Source organism: Dipteris shenzhenensis, chromosome 2 (genome assembly GCF_047967505.1).
Source record: "Dipteris shenzhenensis isolate YYH24624 ecotype China chromosome 2, Dip_SZ_1.0, whole genome shotgun sequence".
Classification (NCBI taxonomy): Eukaryota; Viridiplantae; Streptophyta; class Polypodiopsida; order Gleicheniales; family Dipteridaceae; genus Dipteris; species Dipteris shenzhenensis.
The window spans coordinates 5,406,077-5,424,558 of NC_141597.1; the positions used below are offsets into that span (position 1 = coordinate 5,406,077).

Sequence of the window (18,482 nt, forward strand, 5' to 3'; positions counted from 1 at the left end):
CTCACACAATGTATCCTCTTCCCTCAAGTCCCATCCCCCAGATACCCATGCCGTACTAGACTCCTCCAGCTCACCCTTTGCCCTCCACCTCCATGCTGCATGCATGTCCACTAGAGCAGCCCTTGGCCTCCCCAAATCTCTCACAACAGCTCCTCACAAACATGCACCACATGCGGGATCAAGAGGTGTAGCAGCAAAGATAGATAAATACTCTCAAGAGTGATTTCCTTCGATCCAGGCAAAGGCCTCTGATCTATAAAAGGAGGTAGAGGACCTCCAGCAACGGGTATAGTTGACCCCAAGGAGCAGCCCAGTTGTAGAGGAGCAGATTGCCACAATGCAATTAGCAATTGAGGAGGCCATGTAGGTGAATGTCGAGAAAATGAGAGCCCGCAAAGGCAACCGTTCCAGCCATCTTACTGAGCAGTAGCTAAGAACCAATAAGGATCTCAACACCAAAGTTCGTGGGATTCCCCGCATCAGCTCGGCCGTCTTAGATGCAACTAGCTTTGTATCTCTTGGGGGTACCAGTTGAGAGGGCATGGCGTGTAGGACAGGACCTCACCAAAGACTAGACCCTAGTGATACATTTTAGGGACACCCATGCGCACAAGCGACCGTGAACAAGCACGTAGCTCTCCGAGATCACCCATACGTCCATAGAATGAGGATCTTACTCCCTTGCAGGTAAAAGAGAGACACGTTCTCTTATAGCAACTAGATGCCACCCATAAGGACGGGAAGTGAGCAGTTGTACGTTAGGGATGAAACTTGCTTGGCCCTAGATGGGGGCACGTTGAAACACCCACCTAAGAGGCAATGTCTATGAGACTTAGAGGACCAAGACCCTAAGCTGTACCATTTGGAACTGTAATGGTACCTTATCGTAAGAGCAAAGGAGCTTCTTGGAGCCATACATAGAACAAGACATTGTCTTCTACAGAAACTCACAAGAGCTCAGAGCATCGACTACCACAAGTCTATGGATATACACGGAAGTGAGCCCACCATGACAAGACTAGAGAGACAACCAGACTATTGATATACATGGAAGTTAGACAACCAAATCTACTGATTCTTTAACTTGTCCATCCCACCTAGCCTTTTCATGAGCTCTTGTTGCAATTTGTCCTATTCTTTCGCCTTGTGCAAGAGATGCTCTTATAATGTCCCTAGATTTACAATAGCACCTCTTAATGAGGCTAGCCTTCGTGATGAGTTGCAACAAGAGCTCATTGAAAGGACCATTTTTATCCACCCGTATCTTTTCATAGAGTATGATTTTACAAAAAAATACAGAAGACTTAACTTTGAATAGCTCCATTGCTTAGAAGACACTACTTAACAGGGATGAAAGATGAGGTTTAGGGTAGATCTTGTAGAATCATGCAAATGGACAAATGAAAAGTTAATAATAATCTATCAAAATATTTCATCATTAAGGTTTCTAGAGGGGATACTAAAGAGGGGAAATCATCCTTGGGTATGGATGCCTACTTTAGTGGCCCTTTTATTGTATCTAATTTTTTCAGTCTCATAGACCCTTCGGTCTTTTGAGATGTTAATAAACTCTCTTTTGTTCTTTCTTTCTGTGCTAGTCTAGTTAAGCAATTAAACCATAAAAGTTCTAAACAAAACAAGCAATAATCAAATGTTCAATCACCTGATTAATGCCTCGATCCTCAATGCTGCTAACAATCTTTGAAGTGTCATGTCCACCACGTGAAGTTCCAAGGACAGTCCCTCCACGTTTGTGAATGTCATTGACAACTTTTGGATTCAATGGTACTGTGTTCCGGGCATAGAATCCTCTATATCCACCCTGGACAACCCAATTGGTAACAAATATAAGAAATACATTTTCAAACAGGAATAAAGTATCATCAAATTTGCAAGAACTGAGGCAACACGAACTGGCACAGAAGTTTAGGTGAGGGTAAAGATAAGCATGAGAAAGGGCTGATCTGAATATTTATAGCCTAGTACTTCAGACATCTATGTATTTTTGCAGACCTTTGGCTGAGTGGTGTATCCAAACAGTACCAAGACAAGTGGAATCTTCTTGTGACAACCCCTTCCCCACCCCCATTGAAAAAGAAAAAACAAAACAAAATCCAAGTAAAAGCAAGCTCAGTAGAGCATCTACAGTATGTAAAAGCAGCCCACAACAACATCCTCTTGAAGCATGAGTAGAATACTGCACTGCAAAGAGGGAACTGTAATTAAGGCATCAACTAATAAGACAAGCCACACTATGCAATCCTTGCTAGATGATTATAAACTTCATTCACAAAATTTCCCTTGCAAAAACACTGCTGAAGTCATATTGCAAAGTAATTCTATTTGTATATCACCTTTAAAAGAATCAAGTTGAACCAGAAGCTAAGTATTTCAGGACCCTTTGATTAGACTGAACAAGGAGTCTATGAAAGAACGGGCTAAGGAAGCTCCATAAACTAATAAACCCTTTGCCCTAATGAGTGAGACAAATAACTATGCAACTGGAATAACCCATCATTGTACAGCCAAAGACATCTCCATATCCCAGAAATAACAATGTCTGCACCAAACCAAGGCCATATGTACAATGTGCATGCAACAAAGGAGAAAGGGCATAAAATCGCAAAGATATTCACTATGCCTCTTACCTATACCCTAAATAAGCTAGCATTTTAGTAGAATATTTTGAAAGAAATGCCAATTGTCACCATATGATTAAACACGACATTTAACCCCTTCAAAAGACATCCAAAATCCTATTTTATAATCCATAATTGTATACTTGGCTTAAGCACGCTTTCAAATCTTTTCTAATATTGGTGCATATAAGATCAGATTTCATGATTGCTCGCAATGAGCTGATTCAAGGGGATCGTACAGGCAAGAAGCATATCCCACACTTCCCATGCCTTTTCTAATTCATTTTCAAAAAACTTTTTCAAGTAGAGGAAATGCTTCCCAAGACTCAAGAATTTTGCCACTTTCCACCAGAATCTGTTTTACTGGCCAAAGAAAGACTCACCTCTACAGGATTTACTCCCCATTTTGTCTTCATTATTTTTACTTTATCTTCCAGAGTATGAAGTTCCACATTGGTTACAAACAATGCCTCATCCTTTTCTAGCTCCGGCTGGTTGGTTCTTCTTAGCGAGATTCTTTAGCAGTTCCCATTAAATGATTCTCATGATCTAGCTCGTCAGAACTTGGTCTACTCAATTCTCTAGGATGCAAGGCATCCAGATCTCACTAACCTTGTCAAAAGCTTGTTGAGCTGAGCATTGAAGCTCTCATAAAACTAGTCATGATACTGTAACACTCAGACAAGGTTTTCACTCTTCTGTCAAAAGATTTTGGTGTATACTTTTCTTTCACAAGTCACAAGAAATCAAACTTTTTAATCTCTTAGGGACATCAAAGCAAGTTATACAGCCTGCCTGTTTTCCTTCAATAAGAAAATTTAAATTCTAGTCATTATTGGCAAAATTCAGAAGAAAAGCAGTTGGAGCTGAGGTAATGTATCTTAATTTCACTCTTCTGTCAAAAGATTTTGGTGTATACTTTTCTTTCACAAGAAATCAAACTTTTTAATCTCTTATGGACATCAAAGCAAGTTATAAAGACTGCCTGTTTATTGCCAAAAATCAGAAGAAATGCAGTTGGAGTTGAGCTAATGTATCTTAATCTTGCTCTTTCTTGATCAAGAATGCAACTGTGAAGTCTTTCTTAATCTTCTACAATTATTGATGAAGAATGCAACCGTGAAGTCTTTCTTAGCAAATGTCAATATAGCCATGCTCCAAGTACACCTCGGAAGTTATCTGAATTTTGTTGCATATAGAAGCTCATGAAGCTGATTTTCTGCAAACTGCCACTAAAAACAAGATTTCTATCCATTTTCATGAGTTTTGAATTTCAAAGGAAAAGAATGGCATTCCGTTATCTGAAATTCTATCATCATTTCCACCAAGCAAGTTGCAAGTTTTGCTGGCTGCTGTTTGTGAGCATATGTTAGACATATACATATATATGCATACACATACATACATATATAGATATACATATGCATGCATGCATGTCTATATGCATGTATGTATGTATGTTTGTGCATACATACATACATATAGATAAATAGATACACACAAATCCCCCCTAGACATACGCATACATGTGTGACTATGCTTGCGCTCGCCACATGTACAAGGCATAGCTTTTGCCAATTATGCACAGTGCACACCAGCGCATTTACTGTAAATAAAGGTCGACTCTTGCAAATACAAGCTGTACAAGCCTGCAACTTTCACATGCTGAGATTTCTACGTATTTTTCTGAAAGTTCTGCTACAAAACTCTAGAAGAAATATCTGCAAACTGCAAGTTGCCTCTCCAAGAGCTTGAATTCCTGGATTTGACCACCCATGTTTAATTGAACCAGCAGTAATTGCTGCAATTTTCCAAAATTGAATAGCCTGCGTGCATTTAAAATCTTCCAATTACTGCCAAATGCTGAATTTTACCATGCATGCAAAATCTATGTGCATTTTTGGCACATTTTTGCCTCAAAATGCAAATTGCAGCTCTGGATTCTCACACATGTAGTAATTGAATGTCCAGGCTGGAAAAAGTAATGAAATTGATGTGACATGTCATGCTTACACGCATTCCAATGCACCAACAGATGATGCAAATCTTCTCCTCAAGCAAGCTGTAATGGCTACAATCCATTCCAGGAGGACTGCAAAATTGTCCTCCATCAACTCCGATACCATGTAGGAGTGAAGGGGAAGCACATCGATAAAAAGATGAGGACTGGCAAACCAAAAAAAAAAAACCATAGGCCCATTGTTCAGTAAACTGCCGTCATGTACCTAGAACACAAACAAAATGATTGTAAAAGCTTCACATACAATACAATTGCTGGTTACAGGTGGGGGGGTGTTAAATTACACGGCGTAGCGGAACAAAAACTGAACAAAGAATAGAGAGTGCACAGCAAACTGGAGAGGAACAAAATTTTCCTTCAATACTAATGTAGTACAGATGATGGCTCTGTTCACCCATGCGCTCCCACAGTGGAGCTTAGATGGCGATCTAGACAGATACTAGGTGAAGAGCTACTAGCTGGAAGATCTGATCTGATCTAAACTGATCTGATACAATGGACTGGGGAGGTCGTCTCTTTATAGCTATGAGGGCGGTAGTCGGATCAACGTAGTCGGTGGAACCAACTAGTCATCCATGAAATGCCTTTCTCTGTTGCTTGCCCATCATGCAAGCTTCACACGGTTCTTTGATTTCTGCTACTGCAAGTAAGTGAGCAACCATACCTTGCTTCTGCATCTCCTTCAGCACTGCAAATCCGATGTGGCCGAATCTTTCGTGCCAAAGTCTGCTTGTGCCCACTCCAACGGTGGCTGTAAGAGCACTTAGCTCATACAGGTTGTTCCTCCTTACTTCTATGCCAACAAGATTGCCAGCACTATCCAGAATTTTCGCTCCTATCTTGTTGAACCTCACCTCATGGTCAAGGTCAGTTATGAAAGCAACTGATAGAAAATTTCTCTTGATTTGTGGAACATACAGCACATTAGATAGTTTCTTAACATCTCCATTTACAGAAACAAATGAAACCGTACCTGTACCCTCAACAAGGCATTTTGCGTTATTTCCAACCGTCACGGTGATGGGTTGTGAGCCACCACTATCCAACACCCATGAATCAGTGGTTGACGCTTCCTGAACTGAGGAACACTCTTCCTCAATGGCCAGAAATAGATCCAACTCTGCTTCCGCTGTGTTAGCCTTGAGAATCTTGTGAATGAGCATAAAATGAGAATATCAATGGAATGTCAACCATGTCTTTCAATTCAATGTGAACATTTCCCCTTATTTGTCTTCTTCAAGGTACTATTCTTTTCGTCTGCTTTCTTGACCCGGCAATCTGCAATCACATGGCCCTTCTTCTTGCAGTAGAAGCATTCTCCCTGAAACTTCTTCTTGCTGCCTTTCTTCTTTTTGTCACCACTAGTAGAGGACTCACCTTTGGTGGAAGAGCCACCTTTGCCTTTCACAGTGGCAAAGAACGTAGCATCCCCATTGCCGCCTCCATCTCGAGCTTTAAGCCTCAATTTCTCCTCCGTCAGTAAAGCACAGAACTCCTCAAATGACAATGGTTGGGGTCTCACCTGAGTGTTAAGCGATGTTACCAATCCATCAAACCTTGGTGGACATATCCGTAGACATCGCTGAGCTAGCTTTTCGCTAGTCTTTTGTATCTCAGCACCAGCCATCTGGTCACGCAGATTTTTTATTCGAGTTATGAACGCCTCTGCTGTCTCTTCTTCATTAAACTTCTCAGTTGCAAGCTGATTCTCCAGGTTCTGGATCCTTGTCTGATTCCGCGTCTCATACTGACTCTTTAATATGTTCCAGACCACAGTTGCGTTAGATGTATGCTGAATCAAGGTCAAAACACTATCAGTAGTACTTGTAACCAGGGCACACAGAGCATCTGCGTTCCTACGTTTCCAAGCTCGTAGAAGGTCAACATTAGGAGGTATCATACTCCTCGAATTTGCTAGATCGGAAGCTCCTTGTGGTTCTGGGTCAATTCCCAGTACTGTCTCCAGAAGCTCATATGAATCCAAAATAGCAGTAATTTTAAACTTCCACAGTGTAGTTCGTACCATCTAGCTTGCCTTCAGTGAAGGCTAGTGGACGAATCCTCAACGCCTGGATTGTTGGTGCAACAACAGCTACTAAACTCGAGCCACTTCCTATTGAGCCGCTTCCTGTTGCCATCACTCCGTATGCTGCTGAAACCCTCGTCTCTCTTCTATTCTTCGATCCTTAGAGCCGCCTAGGCTCTGATACCATGTTAAATTACATGACGCAGTGGAACAGAAACTGAACAAAGAATAGAGAGTGCACACCAAACTGGGGAGGAACAAAATTTTCCTTCAATAATGATGTAATACAAATGATGGCTCCGTCCACCCGTGCGCTCCCACAATGGAGCTTAGATGAACCTCATCTAACATGCAAGTCAAGATCCATCCAGTGTCCCGGGCTCACACATGGCTTCTCCTCATATGGGGGCCTTACAACTTGAGCACCTTGGCCCACTGGTGGTTACCAGGAGGGTGGGGCATTGAGCATATCTAACAGGGGGGGTTTTGGGCACAAGGCACTATGAACGCAGAAACATAGTTTTCCAATCTTTGATAGTCCAATTTGTGATGTGATATAATCTAGGTCTCTCCTTATATTTAACCCAAAAAATCTAGAGTCAAGCATGAAGAACAATGGCGAATAGTAGGAGAGATCCAATGAGAGAGTAAAATTAGACAAGGAGTAAGAAAAACAATCCCTCGTGTTACAAATTGCAAATCTCAAACAAAGTTTTACATGGCATATCAATTTCAAAAAACACCAACCATAGTACAAACTTTCTTGAAAGAACACATTTGCACACCTATTAGATGGAGCAAGAATTCACCTCAATACCAATAATATCCTGTACTCCATATTGAACCCATAATCCACACACTATTTCACGAATGACGGTGTTCAACCCGGGGCAAAGTCCTCCACAAGTAACAATGCAGGCCCGAACCTCCTCAGGAGTAAAATAAACCTGTCGTGCATACACAACCACATTAATGTCTGCTTCTTGCCCTATATGTGGAGAAAACATCATGCGCTAGAAAAATAGTTATTCATCGTTTCCGTGCCTCAGTTTCAAGTAAACCCTTAGATCAACACTTCAAATCTATCAATTTTCAAAATTGCATGAAGGATGACAAGTAAATGCAAAGAGTGATTTTAAATAAAAAATTTCACACGAACCTTTGCCCTAGGCCCAGCTCGGCGAAAATGAGTCCCATCTCCTGGAGTATGTAGTTTCACAACCACCTTAAGTACAGAACACAACATTTCAAGATTCAATTCAGTGAAGACATATAATGTTAATTCAAGATGTTAAAGTCTGAAAATGTAAGGGGTCCTAAAGAATATCTCACGTTTCGTGTAACAACATCCTCAGGATCCACAAAATATTGCCTGCAAGACACATGAGAAATTGATTCTTAAAATTTATAGCTTGAAGGAGGCCATTAAAATAGCATGCAGAAAATAAATTGAGACTGGAAAGATTCCTCACTTTCCACTTGAATATGCAGGATTTGTAGTGAGAGGACTAGGGTATGTCTGCAACAAAAGAGATACTATCAGCAACAATCTCACTTTATAGACTTGGCTACCTCTAATGCAATCTTTGAAGATTCATGCATTGAGGGGTAATGGGAAAGAATGGAAACTTTAAAGAAATACATAAAAATCAAAGAACAATTATCAATGTGTGTTAGGTTTGCAACGCTTTGTAGCACCATATTCTGGTCCATGCACAGTGTATCTATATGTCATTTCTATCTATAGCACGCACCATTAAGTTTATGATGCAACAGATGTTGCCAACTCAGCATGCCAATGTCATATCACCATGATTATTCTAATATTTGAAGACATCATAGAATCTTCCAATACAATACCTCTAGGAATTGTAGTTAGACACCTCACTATACATTGTTTCTTGCCAGGGTCCAGATCCATCTCGTGGCTCAGCAAGAAGTAGCCAACAGTTGCTGTTTCTCAGACAGAATCTAAATACAAAGCAGTATGCACATATGACTCAAATCAATTCACGAGGACATGTACAGCCTTTAGAAGGACAACATAAGTGATCCAAATTGACACCAAAGTTGCATTGAGATTGCCAAGAGCCCAGTATTTCATGCTTGGACTAAGCACGTCAAGTTTCAATATCACTTTATCAGGTTTAAAGGAGGAATGCATATTTAGAGTAGCAATTGTAATAGGTATTCACTTTTTCCATGGACACATTATTCCATCTATTTCATTTTCAGCTGATTTATTTATTACATATTTTGTGCACACATCTATTGCTCACTCGTGTGGGTGTTTGTGTGAACTCCCTGTACAAGATTTCACACGCACATAGACCTCTTCTTTGAGATATCCATTCAAAAAGGCAGTCTTAACATCCATCTGATAGACTGACCAACCATAACTTGCAGCAAGAGAAACGACACAACGAATGGTAGTCATTTTGGTTACCGAAGCAAAAGTCTCCTCATAGCCAATTCCCTCTTCTTGAGCATACCCCTTGGCAACAAGAGGGGCCTTGTATTTTTACACAGTACGATCGGAATGATACTTGACCTTATAGATCCATTTGATGCCCACAATATTTTTACCAATGGGTGCATCAACCAAATCCCATGTGGCATTCTTTTCAATGGATCTAATTACAGATTCCATGGCCTTCCGCCATGAAGGATGTCCCTCAAACCTTTGAGGCTCAATTTCAGCTTCCATAACGGAGGTCATCAATGCAAAATTGACCTGTCCATGGGTACTTTTTGTGCTTTCCCTGATTCCCCCCAAAGTAGGCTGATCCTTTGCATCCTGAATGATCAACCTTGCCCATTTTGAAATGAATTTCTCAGCTGTACCACTGGCTGTACCACTTGGAGTTGTATCCTGACCACTTCTTGATCACTTTCTCCATTTGTTCCTTCATGTGATATCAGAGCTTCTCTCACTAGTACCCGGTTCCTGCCTTGCTTTCTGTTACCCAGCAAGTTCACCAGTGTCTTCGTCTATTGCTCCTGTCACATCAGCCTTCTCGTGGACTTTAAAACACCTTGGTGGGAGCACTTTCGTGGGCTCTTTGAGTCGTCGTACAGCTCGTGCTCCACCCGCTCCCGCTCCAGCCCGTACATTAGCCGTACAGCTTTTCTTTGGCGTACAAGTTTTCTTTGGCGTACAGTTTTCTTTGGCATACAGCTTTCTTTGGCGTACAGGTGCATTTTGTTGGTTGATTGCAGGGCAGTCAGTTCCACTTTGCAGTGGTTGATGCCATAAGTGCAGTGATTGCACAGAGTTCTACACTTTCAGCCTGGACTTTGGTTTAGTTTTGGCATCCATTTGCAGCTATCCGTGGTTCTACATTCTTCCTGCATTCCCCAAGATATTTTCCCATACTTCTATTATCATAATTCCTCCTATTTATTAAAAGTTTCTTAGATTCTCCTAGGATTCTCTATTGGTTTTGTGCAAAGTTATAGAATACATTTGCATTTAAATGAGGCATTAATGCAATACAAAAATATGTCAATTGCTTTGAAGACTCACACATACCAGCACTACTCATCTCCCTCTGTTGTAAGTTGCATTAATGATGAGATAGCCCTCCATAGCTGTGTCTGTCGGCCTACATCAGTCCAGCTGTGTTGCCTAACTCAGTTCAAATAGGTGATGATCTGGAATGTCTTGCAGCAAACTTTACCAAGACAATGTCGTGTTAAGTGCATCTCATGCGAGATATCATCGTGACCTATAGCCTCTCAAAACCGGCCCACTAACCTCTTTGTGGTCTACTACCCAAAATACACACACACACACACACACTTTTTTTCTTTTTGGGTCACACACACACACAAACACACAAATGAATCAAGAACAAGCCCAAACTCATCCTTAAAACCACAACACATAATGCACTTTCAAGATCATGATCATCCTTTCATGAGGTTGAAAACCAAAACTCCATCACACAGAACAGGGACGAGCTACTACGACATCCCCACCCACATCATCAATACCCAAAGGTGGGTGTAGAGCATAGTATAAACATATGCTCTCACACATACAAATCCACACACACACAGATACTTGAGCATCCATTTATACAAAGGCCTGCATACTGAGTTTCTGTCAGCACTCTAGAGGTGAAGGGCAGACTCAACCATGACAAACGCTAGCACTACAGGAAAAGGCTAATCAAAAGAAGATTATGCAATTTCATTTTAGTCCCTCCCACCTGTTATTAGACAACTGATAGGGCAATGCACCACTTAAGATATAATTTATTGCAATATCAACAAGCCACAACATGGACGAAAGTATGTCCGCTAATATGGCAAGAATACCACTTACAATAGTAAGAATTTATCGCAATCTCAGCAAGCCGCAACATGAACAAAAACTTCACAAGGTGAAATTTGCATGTCCGCTAATATGACTACATATCGGATGGCTGGTCGCAGTAAAGAGTGACTTTGTGTTCATCTATTGGAACACTATCTTTCGGTTGCACCTTCTAACCCACATGCGGTTTCAATAGAGAGACATGAAACACTTTATGAGTTTTTTAAGTGGGTGGCACCTTCAACCAATATGCTTCTTCCCCAACTCGAATTTGTAGGGCTATGGGTTAGCTTGGTATTGTTGTTGACCTTCAAGGACGCCCATACGTTTTTGTAGAGTGATCATAATTGCATGAAATCCCCTTCTTCAAATATCAAATTCATCATGTGCTCATTTGCATACCACTTTTGCTTGGCTTGAGCATCCCAGACATTGTTTTTGACCAACTGCAAATAGGCATCCATCCTTTTCCAGATCGTCTCTTGCTTGCTGATTTTCCACAGCCATTATGAATGCTTTGTGCTATTATAATAAAATTTGGCAGCTTCAATTCATTTTGAGTGCCATGGCAAAAGCGCCTCAAATACTATTCCACCCTATTTGCTCACCCTGTCAAAAAGACCATCAGTCTCAAGATGATATGCTGTATGGGACTGACAATGCTATAACTAATTTCTGGCAAAAATGACCCATAAACTTCACATCTCAGTCTCTAACACCCTCCTGAGAAAACCCATGGTGGACAAAATGATGCGACTCACGTGGGCATGATAGATGCCCATGTATGGCTGCTCATGAATCGAAACCCACATGAGAACAATAATATTTGGAACTTCACTGCATTTTTAATGCCATGGCAAAAGCGCCTCAAATACTATTCCGCCCTATTTGCTCACCCTGTCAAAAAGACAATTGGTCTCAAGATGATATGCATGTATGGCTGCTCATGAATCGAAACCCACATGAGAATGACTACAGCTGATAAGTCAATGAGGCTGTACAGCATAACAAGTTGACTTTGACCACATCTCAGGAGGCAGTCAATGTTTGCAGAGCAAACTTACAGGCCACGTATGGTGTAAAGATGGCATACAGCAAGAGTTCTATGGCAAAGCTTGTGTGCAACTGTACGGCTAAGCTGACGTACAGGCTGTAAGGCCCTAGCTGCAACTGAGGCAACCTATAAATCTGAAATTGTTGGTCAATGCCCTGCCCATGCTGGTGACCTTGCAACAGCAAAGATAGCCTGATTATGAGAAGCAAGATCCAAATTAAGAAGGATGAATCTTTTATTGGCTGTGACTGCATAATCAATAGATAATAAGATGTTGAGGACTGCTTCATGAATGCTACGAGCGTATACGAAACCATAATGCCGAGCATGTAGATCTCTAGCAAGAATAAATTTATTTCGCAAAGCTATCGCCTTGGCCAAAATCTTGTAAACTCCATTAAGCATTACCAACGGATGCTAGTCAGAAGGAGTAAAGCGTGACAGCAATTTAGGTATTAAGAGAGGGCTGCAAATGATTTGTGGGCTGGAGTGTTTGCATATGTACACCAGCTACACCATTTGCATGCTTGATGACAGAAGCAGCATCAGACTCAATTTGTCACAGATTTGGGGCTACATACATGAAGGTGAATACAGTAAAATACATTGAAAATGACCGGAGGTAGAGGAGGAGGATGGACAGGTGCTAAGAACGAGGCTCTAATACCAATGTACGGAAGTGTAGAGGCAAGTAAAAGACAATACACTAAATCAAATATTTCAAGCAAGTTCATTCAGGTCCGCGACGCGGCCTCCGACCGTAGAATTGACTTAAGCTTATACACTTGTTGAAATGAATCGAGACGACTGCGTTTCTTACGGGTGAATCAGGCAGCCAGTCTGTTAGGTGAGGCACATCTTCAAGCACAGCTGGGCCGCTCCTTTCCGTTTTTATTTTCATCAATGTCTCTGTACCAACTGAAGCCTGGATGCTCACACGCCTGAGATCCCGCCCCTTGTGGAGGCGGCCTTCTAACCACCCATTCACAAAATGGATTCTGGCCTGGCCCGGGAGGATTCGTCCGTGTAGAAGAAACGACGAAGCAGTGTCTAGACGGCGCGGAGGACAACTTAGGAAAGAATGGAGGGACGCGGTTCGTTGGGGAAGGTGAGGGGAGGAGGCCGGGGGTTGGAGGAAGCTGAGGCAAGCCATAAACGCGATCGGGAGGGGAGAGGGAGCTAGGATCGAGGGGAAACGGAGCTGAGGGAGGAAGGTGGCGATTAGTGAGGCAAAATTAGAGGAGAGAAGGCGATGGAAGCATCGAAAGGAAGCAAAAAGGGAGACGATGGAGGGAGGGGAGGCGGATGGCTCGGAAGAAGATGGAGATGGGAGAGGAGGAAGGAGAGAGCTGTGGCTATGGCGATGGCGATGGCGATGGCGATGAAGCTCTGCTGTGTTTGTGTGCGCTGCTGTTTTCTCGATTTATTCGTCCACCCTGCTACGTCGTAATACGGTAACCGTATCGGTAATGGCACCTTATACGGTATTTTGGCCAGACACGTGTCACATCCGCCCTCTCCCACGTGGCACCCCTCGCGCACGTGCCGCCCTTTTTGACCTCTCTGAACGCTTCGCACGTGGCTTCCATTTCCATAAGACCCCTTTGGAAGCAAACGCTAGGAGCTCCTTGCTGTTGAATCATTTTTTTTGCAATACTCAATTCAAAGCTAGGAGCTCCAATGCTCTTTCATTTTTTGTGCCCCTTTTTCTTTTCATACCTCATGCAAAGAAACCCCTTGGAAACCCATCGAACAAACAAGATCCTCACGCATCGAACACCATCAACCTTGCCCGCCTCAACTTCCACCTCAACTACAATACAACTGACCACATCTTATGCACATGGTGGCTTTTCTCGACTTATAAAATTTTCTTTTTCTTTGAGGTTACAGGCCAACCTACCTCTTTAATGTAAAAGTCTCTCTCTCTCTCTCTCTCTCTCTCTCTCTCTCTCTCTCTCTCCCCAATTATAAGCAAACCACGGTTTTCAAGAGAATCCTAGCTATTTCAAACCTGGGAGCTCCTAAGCCCATCGTTTTCCATAAAGGTCTATGGAAACTAAATTGTGATAGGTGCTTGTTCCCACACGACCTTGATTATCATCTAAGTGCACTACCATTCCCCCTACCCAAGCCCCCATACAATGCACACAATATATGTGTTCAAAGGCTACCATTGACCAATGTTGCACCTACTGGATCATGCCATATATGTGTTCAAAGGCTACCATTGACAAATGTTGCACCTACTGGATCATGCCCTCCACAAGTCAAAGTATGCTCAAATGTCTTACAAGGAGGAACTAGTAGCTTCTAGAGAATCAACATCATTCAATAAATGGTATAAGCTTCATCATCGAGTCCCTTGCGTAGGCATCTTAATGAAAGGGTGAACCAAGACACCCACCTCAAGTACAAAAAAAAGGGACACACCAAAGGAAGCCAAGCCTTCATGTACGAGCAATAGCATGCCCATTGATCCCCAAAACTTATAAATCCAACCCCTTGTGGGATGCAAACTATTTAACTAGCTTCATTTGTCAAAGTTTCACTTTGCCCAAACTAAGATTTTCCTATAAAGTCCTTACACACTACCTAGGATCCCCACTTGGAATGAATGGAAGGTTCTCAAGCTTTTCTATGCCATCTACTTGAAGTTGAAGTTTAATATGCAAGTCATTGTTTCCTATATGGTTTTGCTATGTCCCAACATACTCTCAAAACTATCATTAGAGGGAACCTTTATTTGGCATAGTTTAGGCGCTTTTTTTGAGCGCGAAGCATGATTCAATTATGGATCCACATCACATGAGAAACCATCAAAAGCCATGCTTTAATGCAATGATGAATATGTTGAAATGTAGTCAACCTCCTTTAGAAGACCAGGGATTAAGGCAAGTGGAAAAAGTTCAACGGTTTGCAATTTTATTGTACAAGTTTAATTAAAAATTTACAAGCCCAATTAAAATTGCAAAATTATACAAACCCAATTAACCAAACCTCTATATCTCCACTCTTTCATGATTGCAAACTACAATTTCCCATACGCCATATATCCACGTAGCCTTGTCTTCCACTTAGCCTAAGGATGATGCAATAAGTAAATAATCAAGCCACTCCTCCAGATATCCCTCTACTTTGCTTGGTTGAAGTCGATCTCTAGAAGCCCATAACATGGCTCATATAGCCAAGGGTGCATGGGGTTGAATTGGCAGCCCTCCCTACAATGTGGCATCAAGGTCTACAAGCCTAGCTAAGTAAGGATCTTTCTGATAATAGCTTTGTTTAAGGATAAGAGAACACAATATGGATACTTGAAAAATCTCATGATGTTATTAGAGGTTGCATGGCACTCAACCCCTCGGAAACAAAATTATGATAATTATGGGAGTGGTCATTTATATCTTCTTATTATGAATAGGTTCTCCCAAAAGTTGCTAGCCTGGAAGCCAATTGTTATTCTCGTTATCTAGGATTGGGTGTGCCAACCAACTTTAGTACAATTGGCCAAAGCTCCATGCTTGCCAGTAACTTCATCCAAGGACCATTTTTATGTCCTCCAACCCTTCATGCTCAAACATACAAACTAGTCGAAAATCTCCCTCTCCTTGTCTTGCACTTCCCCCCTTCAGCCTACTTTGATCTTTTCAATCTATTAACTTTTAGATACACTATGAAGAAAATGACTTTTCCAATAATTAAGAGAAGATAGGTAGATATTTAGGGATACTTTTATGTAAAGTAAGATATTTAGGAATACTTTATGTAAAGTCTAAATTGACATGAGCTATGCCACTTTCACTTACACTTTCTATGTAGAAAGGACACATATGATAGTCAATGCCAAGTTATTTACACTACCTAGTACGCAACTATTATATCCCATCATTTAAAACCAAATCTGTTTGTCCTTGTATTATAGAGGTGATGTGACACCTTACTTGATGCTTCTTGGAAAACATCTTAAACTATCAGCTGACGAAATTTTCAATATGATGGGGCCTATAGAAATCTTGGTTGAGTGCTTGAATATCTCAATTATAGAAGGGCAATGATAGAAGGATGAAATATGAAAATGATTTAGTTTCAAATGCTTAATAAATAAGCAAGAGGATTAAAAAACAAAATTAACAATCGCCACACAATGATTTCAAAATGTACTTAATTTACACCCTAAAAGCATTAAGATATCTTCAATATTCATAAAGTTTGGAAAAAGAAGAGAGACTGTGACTGTTCTATATGTATAATTATAAAAAATGTAAGGTTAAAAATTTGTCCTTATTAAATGTAGGTATAATCTCCCCATGGGTATGCTTTTTAGAAAATCATTAGGCATAGTCCACATCCGCTTTTATTAGCACTCCCTCTAAACTCTTTTTTGAATTTCTACCTTTAATTTTTTAAATTATATTAAGTCAAATTGACATTGGAGATCATCCTACAAAAATTGCATTTTAATAGCTTAACATTGTTACGAAAAGTATATTTCTGAAATATATTTCTTAGGATATTATTATTTTAGTCAAGTGTGACTATGGCAAAGTACTCCATAGGAGCGTACCGGACGCAGCGGGGGTCCTAGTGGATACTTTGTGTGGTTAGTTGGGGACACCTGACTAGCTTGTGTTTTGCCATGCTAGATGGTCGGTATTGTGGGTGATTCCATGTTAATGCTAATGTCGCTAGTGTTATTGTGTTGGAAAGGTCACCTCCCCATCTGTAAGCCCCCAAATGAGGAGAGCATGGGGAGGGAGACCTAGGGCAAGGTATGCCCAGAAAAAGGGGACAACCACTGTATGGATCAGTACGGATGCTGCAGGGTAGTGTACGAAAGGTGTGCAGGGTGTGCTAGGGTTCGAACGAGGGCTGCTGAGCAGAGGCGAATTTGCAGAAGCATGGAGTCGCACTGTTGCAGCATGTATTGGGCAGGTCTATGGCCTGCTGCAAACAGGGCTGGTAGGTGTGGCGGGGTAAGCACTCCAAAGGGGCTGGGCCCTGCATGGAATAAAGGACCAGCAAAGGGCCCTAAATAGGGCTGGATAGGCAGCCAACCAGCCAACCAACTGGTCGGTTGGTTAGGGCTGCTATAGACAGCCAGTCAGCCCAATTAGGGCTGGCTGGTCGGTTAGTTTTGGAGGGCCTTGTGCCTTATATAAGGAGGGCCTTTGTGCCCTCATGACTCATTCTCTGGAGTAGCAAATTTACAGCAGACAGGGCTTCCTTGGGCCTTCTCCTAGGAGGTGAAGGAGACCTAAAGAGGGCTACATACTGAGCTAGTAAGTGTTGCCTACCTAGGCTGATCTATAGGCAGTAAGGTAGAGAGAACCATTCTGGACAAAAAGTCTACAGACACTCGAGGTGGAGCACGCGGGCTCGAGTCTAGAGATAGCCAACAGATAGGAGAAGTACCTTGTGGTAAGATTAGAGGACCACACCATTGGTGGGACTCTGGATCTATCTCTTTTGTATTGTGTCCATAGCTTTGGACGAAAATATATTATTTTGGTGGTTTCTCTATCTAGCTGGTTCATTGTCTATTGATGAGTTTGCACGTCTATTTTATGCACATAAGTTAAGAAGTTTGTGATTCCACTCCCCACACCACACTGTGTGAGCTCCTGGGCTATTCTATCAGTCTTCCACTATGTGTACCCTCTGTTGGGTCATTTCTAACATATTGGTGTTGTGCTAGATTATTGTGCTTTGAGCGCGGTTATGTTGGGATCGGTTGAATCAATGATTCGTTCAATCGATTGTTAATAGCTAATGTAATTGGCGACGATGGAACTCATAGCGAGGATTGGAATTAGTGCGAGGGTACCGATCGAGGTGTCGCACAGTGCATTATTTATGGCCATGGGCCAATTTTGTATTTCTTTATTATTGCAAGTTTGAGCAATATATTTTGGAATGGACATAATTCAATTTTGGGCCCTAAGATGGCTTTGTAAAGCAAATTCCTCATTTTGGAAGAGAGGGATAATTTTGGCTCCTTGGTGCTTTTATGAAATATCATAAATACTCTAGATGAGGAAGCATAAGCCACTCATCTAGGGGGGGGAGATTGTACACAGTCTGTTGTCGCTTTCATGGTGTGATTGTGTTCTTCTTCTCCAATTGATTAAGTGGTGAATTTGTGTGGAAGATAATTACCTTTAAGGTTTCAGTGGTATCAGAGCTTTGGTCACGCTCTCTATAGTGGAAGAAAAGAAAAGAAATTCTGAAGCTCCCTCTTGTGGATTCAAAAAAAAAAAGAGACTTTGGAAAAAATTTTACTTTTGGCAGAGCCTTTTGAAATCCAAAGGCAGCCTTGTCTTGCCATCCCTTCATTGAATCGTGCGAAGGCCTCCCAGTCTCAAACTATGTGTAGCCCACATCCGGATTTCGTGCCCTTAGAAAGTCAATGTAGCACCTCGGCT

At 41.6% G+C, this 18,482-nt stretch overlaps 1 protein-coding gene across 5 annotated transcripts in view; it reads right to left on the minus strand.

Moving 5' to 3' along the window:
• Positions 1-13,462, minus strand: part of LOC147904268 (ATP-dependent 6-phosphofructokinase 6-like) — a 54,579-nt gene extending 41,117 nt beyond the window's left edge. For all 5 annotated transcript variants that reach the window (XR_015542210.1, XR_015542212.1, XR_015542211.1 and 2 more), the window contains exons 1-6: positions 12,881-13,462; positions 8,158-8,204; positions 8,018-8,057; positions 7,845-7,910; positions 7,495-7,632; positions 1,664-1,822 (exon numbers count right to left, since the gene is read on the minus strand). Coding sequence is in view for 2 of the 5 variants with exons in the window: in XM_087385628.1 (XP_087241754.1) it covers positions 1,664-1,822; positions 7,495-7,632; positions 7,845-7,910; positions 8,018-8,057; positions 8,158-8,204; positions 12,881-13,213 (783 nt within the window). In the remaining 3 variants the exon portion in view is untranslated. The remainder of the gene's footprint in view (positions 1-1,663; positions 1,823-7,494; positions 7,633-7,844; positions 7,911-8,017; positions 8,058-8,157; positions 8,205-12,880) is intronic.
• Between the last annotated feature and the right edge of the window lie 5,020 nt (positions 13,463-18,482).